This window comes from Oncorhynchus keta, chromosome 23, assembly GCF_023373465.1.
Source record: "Oncorhynchus keta strain PuntledgeMale-10-30-2019 chromosome 23, Oket_V2, whole genome shotgun sequence".
Taxonomy (NCBI): domain Eukaryota; kingdom Metazoa; phylum Chordata; class Actinopteri; order Salmoniformes; family Salmonidae; genus Oncorhynchus; species Oncorhynchus keta.
This window is the reverse complement of record NC_068443.1, coordinates 24627131-24646570: the sequence shown is the minus strand read 5'-3', so window position 1 is coordinate 24646570 and position 19440 is coordinate 24627131. Positions and strand designations below refer to the sequence as shown.

Below are 19440 nucleotides of genomic sequence, written 5' to 3'. Positions count from 1 at the left end.
ATGGTCTTTCCTCCTCTGGCGGGAGGGAAGCGTTGGCTGCTGCTGCCTCGTTATCGGGACCGGCCCCTCAGGCCTCAGCCTGGCCTGCGTAAGCCTCAGATGACCACCATAATTACTGTTATTATGAGTAGCTGGAGGGGGAACTTGTCCTGAAAAACACCCACTAAGCTGAGTGCCCTGTGTGGACTGTGTCTTGCCCTGCCACGCTCCCTTTACCCTGCCTTGCCTTTCCTTTCTTCGCCTCTCTCATGAGGAACCGCTGGTCGCAGAGGGGGGTGAGAGGGTAAAGGAAGGAAGGAGGGGGGAAGAGAGGGAGAAGGAACGGCCACCAATCCGCCTAATGTGACGCCTGTCAGCTCGTCTCTTACCAGCTGTCACCTCCCAAATGCACTGGGGTTCATTATTTTAATTGACACCTCACTTTCCTATTCTATTCTATTTCAATTTTTCACCTTTCCTCTCTCTCCATCCATCCATCCCTCTACCTCTTTTCCCAATCTTCCTTCTTCCTCCTCTCTCTTTCTTGTTCCCTTCTTTTTCATTGTCCTTGTCGTCGTCTGCCCGGGCCTCTGTCAGCTGCTATAACACTCTGGGTTCTGCCCACTTTTGAACATGACACTGGAGATGGCAGATAAAGCATAAAGCAAGTGTTTTAGAGGGTCTTTATGGCTTTACCCTTGTGTACCGGAGTTGTTCTAGTCCCCATTATCTGATGATAGAGTGGACATTTTGGGCCATGGAGACTTTCCTGTGAACACAGTGAGGAGTAAACCTTTCTAAGGACAAAACTGCATTGTGATTTTTTTTAAAGGAACAGAACATGCTTGTTGACTGACTTTAATAGGTACTGTGCTACCGATGTCGGTAGACACCCATGCATTTAGTAACTATTGCTGAGTATCAGTAGCTTACGCGTCTATCAGACGAACCACATTGAAATGAATAGAATTCATTGTTTCTATGCTGACAGATTTATTCATACCATGCTGCCATCACATGCAGAGCAGTGGATTATGTTGATGGCTTGAACAATGAATCCTTAAGGACCAGGGAAGTCAGTTGACAATTTGTTTTAGTTGTGATACTCGTCATGTCCATTGTAAATCATCACACTGCTTCCTCAGGATTCCAGATTGTTGTTTTTTCTGTCCCAGAATGCTGTGTGGCAGGGATGAATGGTGGTGATGTTCGATTATCATGTGTCTGTCACTACCATTCCCGCTGACTGGCCTGTGGCAGGCCCACACACACACTCACACTCACACACACACTCTCACACACACACTCTCACACACACACACACACACACACACACACACACACACACACACACACACACACACACACACACGCACGCACGCACGCACGCACGCACGCACGCACGCACACACACACACACACACACACACACACACAGGGTTTGTGATAGGCCCACACAGACAGGCACTGCGCGCCTGCGTCAGGAACACGGCTGATTTATGAACTGCTGAAACCCTGGATGACGTGTGCCCACAGAATCAATACAGACTGTGCTCATAGGCCTGGCCTGTCGCTGTGACGTGGTCCAGAGATATGCACACACACACACACACAAACAGATACACACACGCAGACATACACACACACCCACAGAAACACACACACGTACACACAGCACTGCGGAGGAGTGTATTGCTTTACTGTATCGACATGAAATGGATCCGATCCAGCATTGGTTGCTAGCTGCCAGTCAAAGGCGAGGAGGGTAAACTTTCATCATGGCTGTCAGGGACATCAGTGCTGCCTTGTTTGGCCGTTCATCTTCCTAATTGTGACAGAATACTTCAACATCATTAATTAAACATGCTTTCATTTGAAAGCGCTCACTGGGAGCCAGGGCTGGAGGCTGAGAGAGAGGGGAAAAGTCTGCCAATGTGCAGAGAAGGCTGTTTTATGTATGGGCATTTTCTCTGTGTGTGTGTTTGTGTGGTTGGCTGTGTGGTAGGTTTGTGTACATACTAGTGCTTTGCAAACATCTTGCAGCCCAGTAAGACAGAAAGGTTAAGGACTATGAGTCATCATTTAAACAAACAATCATCTTAATTCAGAACATGAAATTATTTCAGTTATTTCATCAGATGGATGGTTACTTCACCATTTTTATTTTTCATATTGCTGCTCTGTGGGGGAAAGAGAGAGGTTGAATTAAACATGAGTACAGAGGGGGGGAGAGGGGGATTGGGAGTCCTCTCACTGTTCAATTAAAGTCTGTCTGTAACGGTCAAGATGAAATGATCGCAGTCTTTTTATAGAGACACACTGCTCGTCTAAGAATACTGGCCCGAGGGACCTATCAATGAAAACAGTAGGACCAATGGGAAACAGAAGGAGACATTCTAACAATAGTACGGTATTTTAAAGGGGCAATCTGGGATTGGTACATCAATTTTTGGACATTTAAATGATTATATAAAGCCATTGTTTCTTGAAGAATCCGCCTCCTATTGCCAGATGATTATGATGTAGTGTTTTAGGGTGGCAGAGTTCACTCTATGATGCTGGACTGACGTTGAGGACTCTCATCTAATTCATGGCCATTACTGAACAGGAATAAGTCAATCTGATGGCTATGGTTAGAGTAATTATCCCACAGCACAGTGAATTGTATCATTATCTTTATTCATTGTATTTATTTAATCAATTTCATGCTTTTAGTGTTGCACTGGAGGATACTGTAAAGGAATAAATCAACGTTTGCCTCATTAGGTTTCCTCTCCAGTTGGAGGTGGTCTACATGTTGTTGTCAGAAAAACCTCACAGTGTTCTAGTTTTCCTACTCTACAAGAAATAGCAAGGCAATATTTGATTTGTTGCTCTCTATCTCATCTCAGTCTTTTAGATTCAGAGTGGACAATTAGGTTAGACAGTGACATTTGTCCTTCATTTTAAGTCATTCCTGCAAGTCAGTTAAGAACAAATTCTTATTTTCAATGACGGCCTAGGAACAGTGGGTTAACTGCCTGTTCAGGGGCAGAACGACAGCTTTGCACCTTGTCAGCTCAGGGGTTTGAACTTGCAACCTTCCGGTTACTAGTCCAACGCTCTAACCACTAGGCTACCCTGCTGCCCCATTGACTGAGAGATTGTTGTTTGGTCGGTTGGGAGGGTTCTACAGCTGATGAACGAGAGATTAGTTAGGAGATGACTGACTGAGGTGAAATAGCTTTAGGGCTTTTTAAGTTTGAAGGAACGCAAGCAGGAGAAATTTTGCAAGTGGACAGTAGTCAACACACACACACACACACACACACACACACACACACACACACACACACACACACACACACACACACACACACACACACACACACACACACACACACACACAGACACACACATACACACGCATACACACACACACACACACGCACGCACACACACACACACACACACACACACACACACACACACACACACACACACACACACACACACACACACACACACACACACACACACACAGGCAGACAGACAGACAGACAGACACACACACACACACACATACACACACACTCTCTCCTTTATGAAAACCCTGACCTTTCCAGTCTTCTGATAACCATTGACATTTTCCATTTTCCCTCCTGAGTCTGCATGTTCAGATGGTGAAGCTGATCGGGTGTGGATGGGGGGGAGAAGGGTGGAGGCTTCATGGGAGAGACAGGTTCTCCGTGAGGGCTTGGGAATCCATCTTGACCCCACTCTCACTTGAGAGGTCAGCAGGCAGACAGCATATCTCTGTGGACATAGCCACAGACAAAAGCATAGAGCAACATACAGTAACATGGGCCAGACAGACAGTGTACTCCAGCACATCTCTCTCAGCAAGCCACCTCTTTCATTTACTGCCATTCTGTTGAATTGTCACTCTTAGCAATTGTAAATACGGTATGTTTAAAGGTAGTGATTTATCCCTTATAGTAGGTATGCATATATATTAATTGATGCAGACATGTACTATGTCCAGGCAGTGTAGTGTATGCTGCCAGTCTGTGTAAAGATGGTGGATGAAATGAACAGGCTACACCTGGTTGTTTTTACCACCTCTGAGAGGAGACAGATCGCTCTGCTCCTTTACTTAGGGAGCCTTCTAGTGGAAGACAGAGGAAGAGCAGTGTGGTCCACGTCCACACACACTCACAGCCCTGATGGTACCATAGTGCAACACAGCCCTGCTGGTACCATAGTGACTCACAGCCCTGCTGGTACCATAGTGACTCACAGCCCTGCTGGTACCATAGTGACTCACAGCCCTGCTGGTACCATAGTGACTCACAGCCCTGCTGGTACCATAGTGACTCACAGCGCTGCTGGTACCATAGTGACTCACAGCTCTGCTGGTACCATAGTGCAACACAGCCCTGCTGGTACCATAGTGCAACACAGCCCTGCTGGTACCATAGTTAAACACAGCCCTGCTGGTACCATAGTGCAACACAGCCCTGCTGGTACCATAGTGAAACACAGCCCTGCTGGTACCATAGTGCAACACAGCCCTGCTGGTACCATAGAGCAACACAGCCCTGCTGGTACCATAGTGAAACACAGCCCTGCTGGTACCATAGTGACTCACAGCCCCGCTGGTACCATAGTGACTCACAGCCCTGCTGGTACCATAGTGCAACACAGCCCTGCTGGTACCATAGTGACTCACAGCCCTGCTGGTACCATAGTGCAACACAGCCCTGCTGGTACCATAGTGCAACACAGCCCTGCTGGTACCATAGTGAAACACAGCCCTGCTGGTACCATAGTGCAACACAGCCCTGCTGGTACCATAGTGAAACACAGCCCTGCTGGTACCATAGTGCAACACAGCCCTGCTGGTACCATAGTGAAACACAGCCCTGCTGGTACCATAGTGAAACACAGCCCTGCTGGTACCATAGTGAAACACAGCCCTGCTGGTACCATAGTGCAACACAGCCCTGCTGGTACCATAGTGAAACACAGCCCTGCTGGTACCATAGTGAAACACAATCCCAAATATACAGTGTTGTCCTCACTAGATCACACTATTGTTTGAAAGGGGCTGTAGTGGACATGTTTCTCTCTCAAAGATGCTCCACTTCATCGTTTGTCAGACATGATAGACATGATTTCACTGTGGAGTACACACCACAGGAGGTTGGTAGCACCTTAATTGGGGAGGAAGGGCTTGTGTTAATGGTCAGAGTGGAATTAGTGGAATGGTATCAAATGCCATTCCATTCACTCTATTCAAGCCATTATTATGAGCCGTCCTCCCCTCAGCAGCCTCCACTGATACGCACACCATTTAACTGTATAAGACCACAGGAGGAACAGTTGAAGGAATGTTATCTTCAAACAACCTTTGGTGTTTGCGTTTGTAGATGGGTGTGTGGATTTGTATGTGTGTCTGGGTAAGCGTGTATCTGTGAATGTACGGGGGTGACAGGTGTTGCTCGCATGTTCCTCTGAGTGCATATACCATGGAACATCATTTTGCACTCTGTGGTACTGGCTGATGTTGGTGTGTGGCACGTCACAGCCACCTCTCCAGTGGAGCAGCGGGCGAGGGGGGAGGGAGCAGAGAGCTAAGTGCCTATGGGGGTGTGAGGGGTGAGGAGCAAGGCCAAACTGGCCACCACTACCTTGTTAGCACCCTTTCAGCAGCCGTTAGGGAAGTCTTTCAATTTTGCTGTTTGTTTGCTAACTGTTATTCAAAATCTACCGTAGCATTGATTTAGTAAGTTAGAAACGATGGTTGTGGTGTGACAGTGACCCATAAATAAGACTATCCTGGCATAGCTTGTCTGGTGTTAATAAATCGTTTTTGTTCCTTATCACTGAGATGATCCACATTGATATTAGACGTCATTTTATTGCTCTTCAGCTGGAGTAGATCATTATTGTACCATTTTCCCCCCGGTAAGGTTGTGATGATAGTATTAGTTTGCCTGACCAGGAAGATTATTATCTTTTTATGAAAATGTGTTATTGTTTTAGCCACTAAGTAAACATCATAATCTGCTCTTCAGGAGTGCAAAGAAAAATGAACTCTCTTGGAAGTCTGTGTTAATTATTTCCCTGAAATTATATTCAAAATCAATGAGATGATAGTTTTATTATCGTGGGTGCTGCCAGGCTCAGTAAGATCCAGGTTTTTATGGCACAGACGTGGGCTATTAAAGAGACGGTCATATTTCAGATGGAACAGGTTGAAGACTGTAGAAAGAAGAAAGTACAGTGGTAGACTGCAGTCACTTCACTTCTCGTCCAAATAGTATTTGTTTTATTCCAGCACTGTCCATTAATGTTAACTTTGCCTCTTTCCTTTGCAGTGCCACCACTAACAATCAGACGTTGTGCTAGCGTCAGTATTGTGTAAGATTTTACATCAGTAGTTTGTTACTAACTGTTATTTTTCTTCTCTATTCTCTCTACAGTGCTCAGTATCCGTGGTTCCCAGGAGGAGGAGCCTCCAGATGCCCAACTCATGCGATTGGACAACATGCTTCTGGCGGAAGGCGTGTCCGGACCGGAGAAAGGGGGCGGGTCTGCGGTGGCGGCGGCTGCAGCAGCAGCTGCAGCGGGAGGAGGAGTGGGCTCGGACACCAACTCGGCAGAACACTCAGACTACCGGGCCAAGCTGACTCAGATCCGCGGGATCTACCACACAGAGCTGGAGAAGTATGAACAGGTGAGGACAGACCACGCCCCCCATAACCGCTTTCTCCCTTCCCATAAACCCCTTCGGCTCTAAGAAGACCCTCACAGCTCCTCTCACTTCGTATAGGCAACCCCTCTCTCCCTTAAGTCCTGTCTGCTCTGAGTTCTGCCATCTCACTACATACTGACGACCAAGCCACTTGTAACTGTCCTCTCTCCGCTCCAATTGACAACCCCACCGCCGTCTCACTACACTCCCACTGCACGCACATTTTGTTATACGCAGATAATTGTTCTCAAATCAAACCCCCCAAAGCACCTCCTGAGTAACCACGCTTTCAGAAATCACTTTTCAGCTGGCAAACATTTTATCAGTCACACACTCATCCTTCGCCAAAGAGAGCATCCTGTCATATATATTACCGCCTGTCATCATCTCAGGCAGACTCGTCATCACTACCTGTCACAGTGTTACTTATGCACCTGAGTATACCCATGTCACCACTATGTGTACTACTGATACAGTGTGTAAGGGCGGAACGGCTGTTGCACTGAACTGTGTCTCGTTTCAACTGACGCGACCCCGGTGCTGACAGTCAACAGACTCCCCTGTCCCCAAACATAGCAGACACTTCCCAGTGACTGATTCTGACAGAGAGAGAGAGAGAGAGAGAGAGAGAGAGAGAGAGAGAGAGAGAGAGAGAGAGAGAGAGACACAGTGAAAAGACAGAGAGAGAAGTGAAGAGAGAGAAACAGAAAGATAGTTCAAACCTGGTGAACAGGAAAGAAAGCCTCCTGTCATTTTAGACTTCTTCATTTTTTTCTTTACTGTTGAAGAAAAGCCTCCTCAATATACAAAGAAAGTCTCAGCTTAGTTGTATAACTAATCCACTGCTTTTGTGTCTGCCACAAACAACACTGCAATACTTGTATTACTACTACTAATCTTTAGTACTTGTAGTACAACTACTAGATTTCGTCATTGTCGAATGAGAACCTATTTTCTCCAAAACAGAAACTTTTCAGGAAATGGAAAAAACAGATTTCTTCCCCCATTAACGAACATACAATTATGAGGCTATTTTGAATCGATTTTCTATAGTCTCAAAAGCTTCAATATTATAATAATTAAAATTGACAAAAGTGTTGTTTTCCAACATCGGCATACTACTACTTATGAAACTAACATTACTTACAATGCTTGCAGTGTCTTACTTCTCTGCTGTATTCAAGTCAGTGAGATTGCTATCTGCCTCATATGAGTGCGCCTGTCTGTCTCTTTAGGCATGTAATGAGTTTACCACCCATGTGATGAACCTGCTGAGGGAGCAGAGCCGCACACGGCCCATCTCGCCCAAAGAGATAGAACGCATGGTGGGGATCATCCACCGTAAGTTCAGCTCCATCCAGATGCAGCTCAAACAGAGCACCTGCGAGGCCGTCATGATCCTACGCTCCCGCTTCCTCGATGCCAGGTCTGTGTGTGTGTGTGTGTGTGTGTGTGTGTGTGTGTGTGTGTGTGTGTGTGTGTGTGTGTGTGTGTGTGTGTGTGTGTGTGTGTGTGTGTGTGTGTGTGTGTGTGTGTGTGTGTGTGTGTGTGTGTGTGTGTGTGTGTGTGTGTGAGTGCGTGTGTGTGTGTGTGTTATTGTTATTATTGTTATGAAAACAGGCAAAACCTTTGTTCTCTTCTCCCCCCCCCCTCTCTCTCTCCATCTCACCCTCCCTCTCTCTGTCTCTGTCTCTCTCTCTCTCTCTCTCTCTCTCTCTCTCTCTCTCTCTCTCTCTCTCTCTCTCTCTCTCTCTCTCTCTCTCTCTGCAGACGAAAGAGGAGGAACTTCAACAAGCAGGCAACAGAGATCCTAAATGAGTATTTCTACTCCCACTTGTCCAACCCCTATCCCAGTGAAGAGGCCAAGGAAGAGCTGGCCAAGAAGTGCTCCATCACAATGTCACAGGTATGTGCCGCCAGTCGCAAGCCTCGTATCCATCCTGTGTGTGATGAAGCGAACTCTAATCTTCTGTTGTGCGTGTACATGTATGGAAAACACAGTATGGTTCCTATCATGCCACAGGAAGTCAGCTAGCATAGGGTCATACAGCTCCAATGTTTAATTCTGCATTCTGTAATGGAATCACATAGGCTGTCTTATGATAGCATGTGATAGCTTTCTCAAACTATTGTTTCAACAAAACAAAAGGCGATTTACTATAGACATTTCTTCTCACATAATTTGTACTTTAAATGTTTCACAGGTATCGAACTGGTTTGGAAACAAGAGAATCCGATACAAGAAAAACATTGGCAAGTTCCAAGAGGAAGCAAACATGTACGCCGCGAAGACCGCAGTCAGTGCAACCAGTGTATCAGCCCATGGCAGCCAGGCCAACTCCCCCTCCACCCCCAACTCTGCAGGTCAGTATCAATACCAGCCAGCCATAGTGGATGTGACCAGTATGGTACCAAGTCAGTACTGTTAATGTTAGTTTGGCTGCGTACCCCCAATTCAACATGAGCACAGATCATCATTTACCAAGAGCTGAAGCATTATATATGTTACATTGGGAGGGATCCACATTGCAGTAGTATGGACAAATCAATTCAGAAATACAACATTTTTGGGCAGAAAGGTGTAGAGCACTGTCATCTCAACCCTGGGCCCCAACTCAAGAATACAGTCACTGTCTCTGTTCCTTTTGACTAACAAAATGCTGTCTGTACCCCCCTTTCTGAACTAACCCAATAACTTCTGGCCCAGTGGTACGGTCCGTCTCTCTCTCTCTCTCTCTCTCTCTCTCTCTCTCTCTCTCTCTCTCTCTCTCTCTCTCTCTCTCTCTCTCTCTCTCTCTCTCTCTCTCTCTCTCTCTCTCTCTCTCTCTCTCTCTCTCTCTCTCTCTCTCTCTCTCTCTCTCTCTGGGGTTTGTCTGGTTAACACACCATTTCGGACTCAGTCTTGGTTAGAGAAATAGTTCATCCATCCTGTGACTTGTCTGGTTGACCTCTTGTGTGTCATTAAGCTATTGACGGGGTGCTCCAGCCTAGTCCTTTGTCATCATGGTGACCCTTCAGCTGTATTGGATTATGGCCTTGTCTTGTGTTTTTTTCTGCCTTCAAATCAAGTTAGGCTGCGTTCTCTTTTAACATCTGTGGAGTTTGGCTCCATTAAAAGGACAAAGAGGATTCTTTCAGTCTTCCTGTCGATCAATTAGCACTTCCTTAATGATCCAACCAGTCCGGTAGCAAGGAACTTAAACAACAAGACAATCCATCTATTCTGTTTCAGTTTCATCCCGGTTTTAACCCCTAACCTTATTCTTAGTAATATGATTGGCATCACAATTACCACAGGAGTAACAGTTGGTGTAATGTTGATCATTAGTACAGTATAGTTTTCTTAGAATACCCCTTAGCCAGATTTTTCAATTACATTTCCATAGGTACAGCAGGGGTGGCAGGGTAGCCTAGTGGTTAGAGCGTTGGACAAGTAACTGAAAGGTTGCAAGTTCGAATCCCTGAGCTGACAAGGTACAAATCTGTTGTTCTTCCCCTGAACAGGCAGTTAACCCACTGTTCCTAGGCTGTCATTGAAAATAAGAATTTGTTCTTAACTGACTTGCCTAGTAAAAAAGAAAAAAAAAAGGTACATACAGTATAGCAGACGCTGGCTGGTCACTGATGTGGTTCCCTGTTCACTACACCATATTTTGCTTTCAACCCTCTCCTACTAACCCAACTGACTGCACTTTTTCTGCTGCATGATCGTGTTAACCCCTCTTTCCTTTTCTTCTCTTCACTCTCTTCCTCCCTTCCCCCTCTCTCTTCCTCCCTTCCCCCTCTCTCTCTTCCTCCCTTACCCCTCTCTCTCTTTCTCTCTTTCACTCTCTGGCCTCCCAGGTTCTGCTGGCTCTTTTAACATGTCAAACTCCGGAGACTTGTTTATGAGTGTGCAGGCTCTGAATGGGGACTCATACCAGGGGGCCGGGGTTGGGGCCAATGTTCAGTCCCAGGTAGGACCCTCGCAGAGACTAGTACGTTATCTATGTAATCCATACATTAGTACACTAGTTGTCACGTAGATAGATACCTAGCTAGCAGTCATAGACTAGTAGCCTATTAGTGGCCTGTTGAAGACAGTCATTGAACCTCAGCGAGCAGCCTTATGAGGTCTAGTATTAAAAGACTGACTATCCCTGCTCAGTTGTTCAAGCACTGCCCGGGCTACAAGGTTTCATTGAAATCTGAATCCCAATCTCTTGGCCTAGTCCGTGAGATAGAGGTCATATGTGATTTTAGCCGTACACTGATGTGGCAGCCATTATCAGGCTCATGAATGAATAGACGACTGCAGACAGATTTGGAAACAATACAAGACTCGTCAACACCGCTGACAACAGTTGTCATAGCCACTGGTGTACAACAGTCCTCTGACCTTGCCCTGTTGGACAACGATGACTAGCACAGAGTTTTTTTGATAGTTTTGTGATTGGGAGAAAGTCTCATTCACCATAGGTTGGAAGAGGACGGAAGAGTCACCAACTGCTTCGTCTCTCCATCCATCCCCCCTTTATTTTTAAATCAACTCTCCAAATGCTTGAGGTGTTTCATGAATATGCATAGTATTAACCCCTGGGGTGGACAAGAGATCACCTGGGTTGACCTTGTCAGGAGGTCATTTGGCTGCACACTCATTCCGAGCCACTGAGGAGAGGAGTTTTGAGTCGTAGAAGCAATTTGATTTGTTTCATTTCCATTCCTTTTTGAATTGTAATAGGATATTCATATGAGTTCCCTTGTGATGATATTTGTGGTTGTTTGTCGTTGTTCTGTTGTGATATCTATTGTGTTGAACCTGTTTTACAGGCCAAATCATTCTAAACGGTTGCTGTGGTAACCTTTCCCAGTGCATGATACCCTTTTGCTATCAGACTGACCTTTCTTATGCATGAAGGTCTTTTTCATCTAGAGCTTTTGTCTGTCTGACCCGCCCTTTTCTCTACGTGTGTCTGTGTGTGCGTTCGTTCCAGGTGGATACTCTTCGCCATGTTATCAGCCAGACAGGAGGATACAGTGACAGCATCGCAGCCAGCCAGATGTACAGTCCACAGGGCATCAACGTAAGAACACCTCCAAACAAAGCCTAGTCTTACTTTGGTCTCTTTGAAAGAAAAATAACTATTTCTATACTATACTTCTATAGCTATTCTTCTTTTGTTCCAATGCAATGTGTTCATACATTTAACCAACAATACCATAGAAAACTGCCTTTATTAGGGTTTCAGTTTGTCCCCTTGCCCAATTATTTGGAAGCCAATGTGTGTGGGATGCCACTTAGTTAGCAGTGGCCTGTTGGTGGCTGGGCTGTTGTCCAGGCGACAGCCCTTGTGTACTGGTAATGCCCCGGGCGCCAGGTGAAGAGGCAGGAGTCAGACAGAACGAGAGGCGGCCGGCCAGGCGTACGGACACGCTCAGAGCCTGCCTGTCTGGGGACATTAGTGTTAGCGAGGCACCTGCAGCCGACAGGAACAAGGCCACAGGTGACACCCTGCCTGTCCAACACTCAGCTCACGTGGCACCAAATGAAAAGAAACACAGACCTAATTTCTTCCCCATTCCATGAGCCCCCCAAAAAATAATCGCCCCAGAGTACAAGCTTCAGTCAAATCTATCTACCACCCTAAAAAAGAATGCCATGTTCTGATGGGGTTTTGGCAGGGCAAGGCTGGGAACACTGGAGGGTGTGTGTGTAGTGTTAAGATCTACAGTGACAGGCTGTGTTGTAGAGAGGGGAATCAATAAGGCAGTCACAGCAGGGTGAGAGGGGGTCTGGGCCAGCAGTCTGAGTGCATCGGTCGCGTCATTCGTCCAACAACCACAATGACACTGACAGCAGCGAGCCCTGTAATGTCCAACCCAAGATGCTAAAAAAGGAAGTGATGGTGGACTGAAGACGTTCTACTGAGCTTCCTCAGTAAACTATGCTGTAACTAAGCTACATGAGGGCTGATGAAAATGTGCATTGTTAAGATCACTGTCTGTTATTCAGTGGATACATAGTAGATGGTTTCTGTGAGGCAGCCTTTGACAAACCAATACGGGCATTCACATTTGCAACACATCAGTCGTCAACACCTAACTGTGTGTAGATATTGTGACCCTCTGCCCCCATACCTCAAAATCTGCGCCGAATCCAAATGAACTTTTTATGCAATTATGTTTTCAAACAATGTATTCAAATATCGAAATATGATGTCGTTGTAAGACACTTCATTTATATTGTAGAATCATATTATTATTTTGATGTGTAGACTTTTCTATAGAAGCTTTTAATCTTGGATGGATCTTTTATTGTGCAGCTAAACAATTTCCACTCATTCTGAGGTTTCTAATGACTGAGCTGAGGCATTGAGCAGCCTTCACATGCCGGAGCTCTCTTTTATCCTTGAACAGTAATTACAGCTGTGAAATAGGCGAAAGGTGTCACCAAAGCTGAAGATTTTAAAAGTGTTTTTTGCCCTCCTCGGTTCTAAATGTGATGAAAGACTTGCTCTATGTGAAATAACAGGGTTTGAAAATAAGAGGGTGCCAAAGCCCATCTCCAACAGCTTTCACTGATGGCATGGAAATTGCTATTAATGTCCCAAATGCTCTTTAAATCGACCTATCTTCCCGGGATTGGAAATGGCCTCCTATTTTACGCACCCATTATATTTTCATCCCAATAGCCGATGTGATAATCTGCTATAATTGATTCTCCCATCAACCATCTTGTAGGTTTTGTGTGTGAGAGGTCGGTGCGTTCTCAATAACGTTTCTCTATTGTCTCTACATGAGGCCATTTTGAGACAGATGGGAGATGAAGTCTTGATAGAGGGAATTGTACTATAGTGTATTTTGAAGATGCGCAATCCGCCAGAGTGCAAAAGGGTACATTTCAGTGAAAGAGTTTCATGTTAGCTACCGATGCAGCTAAGAAAATATACATATGTGTTGTTATTTCCGTATCTTTTAGGACATTTGACCTGAGGCAGACAACAAATTGTCTCACAATTGAATCTCTAGATTGAAAAATATATATTTCTGAAGGACTTTTGTCTTTGACTCCACAGACAAACGGTGGCTGGCAGGATGCTCCGACCCCCTCGTCAGTGAACTCGCTCACAGAAGGACCCGGAAGTGTTCACTCGGATACCTCCAACTGATTATTTTACCCTCCACACCTTCCATTCACACAACCCATCGATGAACTGGCAGAGCCAATCACAGTGTTAAACATAGAGGCATACTACACAGTGTCCTGTAGATTTCAGGGGTGCATAACTAAAACAACCTTTCCTAAGCTACAGTACTATGGGACATTTGAGATACATACAGTAGTAGGAATGTCAGAACAAAAATCTAAACAATGGAAAAAGGATGAATACAAATGTTTGTTCAGATTTCACAGGATATTTAGACGGCTCCGGTTGCTTACTCACCTGTGATGGTTTCACTCATATTGATGATATTCAGTGATAAGATCAATTCAGACAACCCAATCTGTATACTTCAATTTAAATGCTTCATTCTACCTCTCGGCAACTAAAAAGTAAAACAAATCACATGAAAGAACATTCATTTGTTTTCTGACTAAGACATGAACTTTGCCATTGTATGAAAGAAGCACGTCGTCTTGGTTTGTTTTGTGGTCCCTCACCCATTCTATGGTACGACATTTAGGCTTTTAATGTTGCTCCCTTGTTTACAGTGTGTGCTTTAGAAACTGTGTTCGCTTTACCCTCTCCCACAGAGAAATAACCAGGAAGACTTAGAAGACTTGTTGGGAAAGCAGGTCAGCCTAGTGAACTCTGAGGACCCTTCACCCTGACTAGCAGGTCTTCAATCTGGGTGGAAGGAGTTAGAAAAGGAAAACACGCTGGTATGAGAATGCACATTGGCTGATCTAAGGGCTTTAATGGAAATTGAGTAGACAATTTAATAGACATTGTAGATGTGTGTCTTCCTGGTTTATAAACATATGTCCCGCGAGCCCTTTGATATCTTATCAGAATGTGGGAGCGCTGTGGGCCCACAAGCAGTCACAGGGCTCTCTTCCAATATCCATACTAGTGTACCACTTATAATGCATGCCCAATACATGCTTCATTCTAAGTATGCTAGTGTCGATATTGGAACAGGGGAACAGAGTGTGTGCTATTGATTGTCTGAGGGCCTGTGAACAAGAGGAGCGCCCTCCTTTTAAACAACCACCTCATTGAGTATCCATGTGTCTCATCAGAGGTAATCGTGTGAAGTTACAGTTATGTCGTGTAAAAAAAAAAATCATAAATACAATAAACACCTGTCATCAAAAACCCATACGAGCTTGATTCACGTTAGTCACCTAATGTTACTGTTAACCAAAACCTTTATACTTATTGATCTATTGTTGACATTTTATGTGTACTTTCAAGAGGTCCTAACCCATCTAGCTATATTCACTCATGTACTTACATGTTGGATTTTTTACTGAACCTTTTGATAATTTTCCCAATTCTGGTGGGGGATGATAACCAACTGAACAATGCTGCCTAATTGAAAAACAATGTTGTTGATACAGTCCGATTCAGAAGAAACCATTTCTGTTGAAAAATCTTTCAAGGATCTGTGTAGTAACTGAGTTTGTTTTTAAGTACATTGCATCAGAATCCAGTTAAACAGGGAAGTCGTTACGTTAATAGGATTTAAAACATAAATCTGCGGATGCAGGTAACACCAGGACTGAACTTACAGTAGCCATGATGCACAGGTCATGCATGAGATGCTTTGTACTCCATGATTATGTTGAACAGACACAATGTGTTCAAGTCAGTGTTCAATACTGTTCAATACTGCTCAATACTGTTCGATGCTGTTCAATACTGTTCAATGCCCTCTCATACAATGGAACTGTACTGTTCTTTAAACCCAGAGTTGATTTCTGTTTCTCTTTCCAGGCATTTTTGGGGCAGTTTAATATGTATTACAGTATATGACAGCATTCTTTCTTCCACTGTATTAAGAACCAAAAACCTACATTATAATGTCACCTGTATCCTTGCTTTTCACTTCTTCAACTGACTTGTATGAATCCTCAGAATTCATAAGCATATTGAATGTTGATGTGCTGAAAGGTCTAATGTCCATAGCAAAACTAGAGGTGGGAAAATTCTTTCAGACAAACAAAGATGATATTTGGACATTTGATATACTGTATAGTACTTGTCCTTTTGTTGTGTGGACTATATAGTTATTCTTTAGTATTTGGTTATTTACTTTTTATGGTATGCTATTGTATGTCATGGTTCCCATATTCTTGTCAATTAGCTCTCTCATGATGTGATTATGTGAACATTGCCACATTGTACTTGACTTGCTTTGTTGAACAATAATTTATGCAGTTTCAACATTAAACTTATTATACTATGTAATACACCAAGACAAATCAGTGGCATTTTATTATTGAACATTTGAACATTTGAGAAAACAAGTATAATACACTGATGTATGCACACATGACTGTAAGTCGCTTTGGATAAAAGCGTCTGCTAAATGGCATATATATATATATATATATGGTTGCCAGTTGGCAAAATTGTATATATTTTTACATGTGGTATAGATTGAATGCACATATTGTAAATTCAGCTTCACAAACAATGTAAGTTCAAGTTTTTAAAAAAAGCTCACTTTTCATTTCCCCTCTTCATTGTTTTGTTGTGCCGAAGTAGAAGTATTCATAATTTATTCATTTTGAATAACTCTCAATAAAACTGTCTGTAACTCCCCTATGAAATACAAGTGAATCTCAACTACTTGATAGTCTGTACAGGGGCCCTGAGCTCAACAACCCATTTGCTCCACATCCAGATTTTAAAATATGCTTTTTTTGCCAATAAATGCAATATGATAATGATGCATATAAAATAGCTTTTTAGTTTTGATAGCTGAAAAAAAAGGTTCAGGATTCAGTCATTTGTAAAAAACTAAATAAAATAAAACGTTTCCTTTGTTGCATGTAATGTGTTCTTTAATAAAATACTGCAGTGTTTTTTAACCATTTGTCACACATTTACATATTCTTTCCGATAGTAGTCTGGTTCACTTGGTCTTGTAAAAGTCATGACAGGAGACAGGTATACTGATAACAAAACCATATTTGTATTCTATTTATAACATTCTATCTGATATGTACAATCAGACATAGGCATGGTCCTGGAATGACCAGTCCACCTGGCCGTGCTGCTGATCCAGTTTCAACTGTTCTGCCTGCGGTTATGGAACCCTGACCTGTTCACCGGATGTGCTACCTGTCCCAGACCTGCTGTTTTCGACTCTCTAGAGACAGCAGGAGCGGTAGAGATACTCTGAATGATCGGCTATGAAAAGCCAACTGACATTTCCTCCTGAGGTGCTGACCTGTTGCACCCTCGACAACCACTGTGATTATTATTATTTGACCCTGCTGGTCATCTGTGAACATTTGAACATCTTTGGCCATGTTCTGTTATAATCTCCACCCGGCACAGCCACCCGGCACAGCCAGAAGAGGACTGGCCACCCCTCATAGCCTGGTTCCTCTCTCGGTTTCTTCCTAGGTTCTGGCCTTTCTAGGGAGTTTTTCCTAGCCACCGGTGCTTCTACACCTGCATTGCTTGCTGTTTGGGGTTTTAGGCTGTGTTTCTGTACAGCACGTTGTGACATTAGCTGATGTAAGAAGGGCTTTATAAATACATTTGATTGATTAATTGAAACATGTACAGGTAACTAACTACCTGCTTAAAGGAGTCACCGACATAAAGTGTCTTAATAGGGCGTTGGTCCACTGCGTGCTGCCAGAACAGCTTCAATGCTCCTTGGCATAGGTTTTACAACTGTCTGGAACTCTTGGAGGGATGCGACACCATTCTGTAATGAGAAATTCCATTATGTGATGTTTTGTTGAGGGTGGTGAAAAATACTATCTCAGGCACCGCTCCAGAATCTGCCATAAGTGTTCACACACACACCCTTAATTTTAAAAAACCCTAAGGTCAGTGTCTGCAGAAATCCAGTTAGCATAATAAAATAATCTCCATAAAAATCTGTCGATTTAAGCTAGAGATATCAGTTTTTTTGCATTGGGTGCATCTAAATCCACCGCATCCACCTATGTGGCACTTCTGCATCTGCAGTGAAAGAGCTAGAGAGGTGTTTGTCAGATCTTGAGACATCCCGAAAATCGGTCTCCTCGCAAAATCGTCGGTAGCGTCTATGGAATGATGAGACTCTCATGATGGTGTTCAAAGACCTCCACAAGTGTCAGGAGACTTGTCTGAATTCGGTACAGCCGATCTGCCAACTTCTGTCTGTACCGTTCTAACAGTTTGGGCTACACACTAATATGAGCCTCTCACGAACATGTACAGTACAAGTCAAAGTTTGGACACACTTGTTTTTTTATTTTTTTATTTCACCTTTATTTAACCAGGTAGGCTAGTTGAGAACAAGTTCTCAATTACAACTGTGACATGGCCAAGATAATGCAAAGCAGTGCAACACAAACAACAACACAGAGTTACACATGGAATAAACAAACATACAATCAGTAATACAATATAAAACGTCTATATAAAGTGTGTGCAAATGAGGAAGGATAAGGGAGGTAAAGCAATAAATAGGCCATAGTGGTGAAATAATTACAATATAGCAATTAAACACTGGAATGGTAGGATGTGCAGAATATGAATGTGCAAGTAGAGATACTGGGGTGCAAAGGAGCAACATAAATAAATAAATAAATACAGTATGGTGATGAGGTAGATTGGATGGGCTATTTACAGATGAGCTATGTACAGGTGCAGTGATCTGTGAGCTGCTCTGACAGCTGGTGCTTAAAGCTAGTGAGGGAGATATGAGTCTCCAGCTTCAGTGATTTTTGTAGTTTGTTCCAGTCATTGGCAGCAGAGAACTGAAAAGAAAGGCGGCCAAAGGAGGAATTGGCTTTAGGCGTAACCAGTGAAATATACCTGCTGGAGCGCGTGCTACATGTGGGTTCTGCTATGGTGACCAGTAAGCTGAGATAAGGCGGGGCTTTATCTAGCAGAGACTTATAGATGACCTGGAGCCAGTGGGTTTGGCGATGAATATGAAGCGAGAGCTAGACAACGAGAGCATACAGGTCGCAGTGGTGGGTATATGGGGCTTTGGTGACGAAACGGATGGCACTGTTATAGACTGCATCCAATTTGCTGAGTAGAGTGTTGGAGGCTATTTTGTAAATTACATCGCTGAAGTCAAGGATTGGTAGGATGGTCAGTTTTACTAGGATGTGTTTGGCAGCATGAGCGAAGGATGCTTTGATGCAAAATAGGAAGCCAATTCTAGATTTAATTTTGGATTGGAGATGCTTAATGTGAGTCTGGGAGGAGAGTTTACAGTCTAACCAGACACCTAGGTATTTGTAGTTGTCCACATATTCTAAGTCAGAACCGTCCAAAGTAGTGATGCTGGATGGGCGGGCAGGTGTGGGCAGCGATCGGTTGAAGAGCATGCATTTAGTTTTACCGTGAAAAAATGCTTATTGAAATCCTCAATTATAGTGGATTTATCGGCGGTGACATTGTTTCCTAGCCTCAGTGCAGTGGGCAGCTGGGAGGAGATGCTCTTATTCTCAATGGACTTTACAGTGTCCCAGAACATTTTGTAATTTGTGCTACAGGATGCACATTTCTGTTTGAATAAGCTAACCTTTGCTTTCCTATCTTCCTGTGTATATT

General features: G+C 43.9%; 1 protein-coding gene across 2 annotated transcripts in view; it reads left to right on the top strand.

Moving 5' to 3' along the window:
- Positions 1 to 16123, top strand: part of LOC118402036 (pre-B-cell leukemia transcription factor 1) — a 67098-nt gene extending 50975 nt beyond the window's left edge. The window contains exons 3-9 of one of the 2 annotated variants that reach the window (XM_035799868.2): positions 6447 to 6700; positions 7954 to 8144; positions 8489 to 8624; positions 8923 to 9082; positions 10562 to 10674; positions 11692 to 11781; positions 13774 to 16123. In XM_035799868.2, the coding sequence (XP_035655761.1) occupies positions 6447 to 6700; positions 7954 to 8144; positions 8489 to 8624; positions 8923 to 9082; positions 10562 to 10674; positions 11692 to 11781; positions 13774 to 13866 (1037 nt within the window). In that variant the 3' untranslated portion in view covers positions 13867 to 16123. The remainder of the gene's footprint in view (positions 1 to 6446; positions 6701 to 7953; positions 8145 to 8488; positions 8625 to 8922; positions 9083 to 10561; positions 10675 to 11691; positions 11782 to 13773) is intronic. The other variant, XM_035799870.2, reaches the window with a different exon arrangement.
- Positions 16124 to 19440: the final 3317 nt, after the last annotated feature.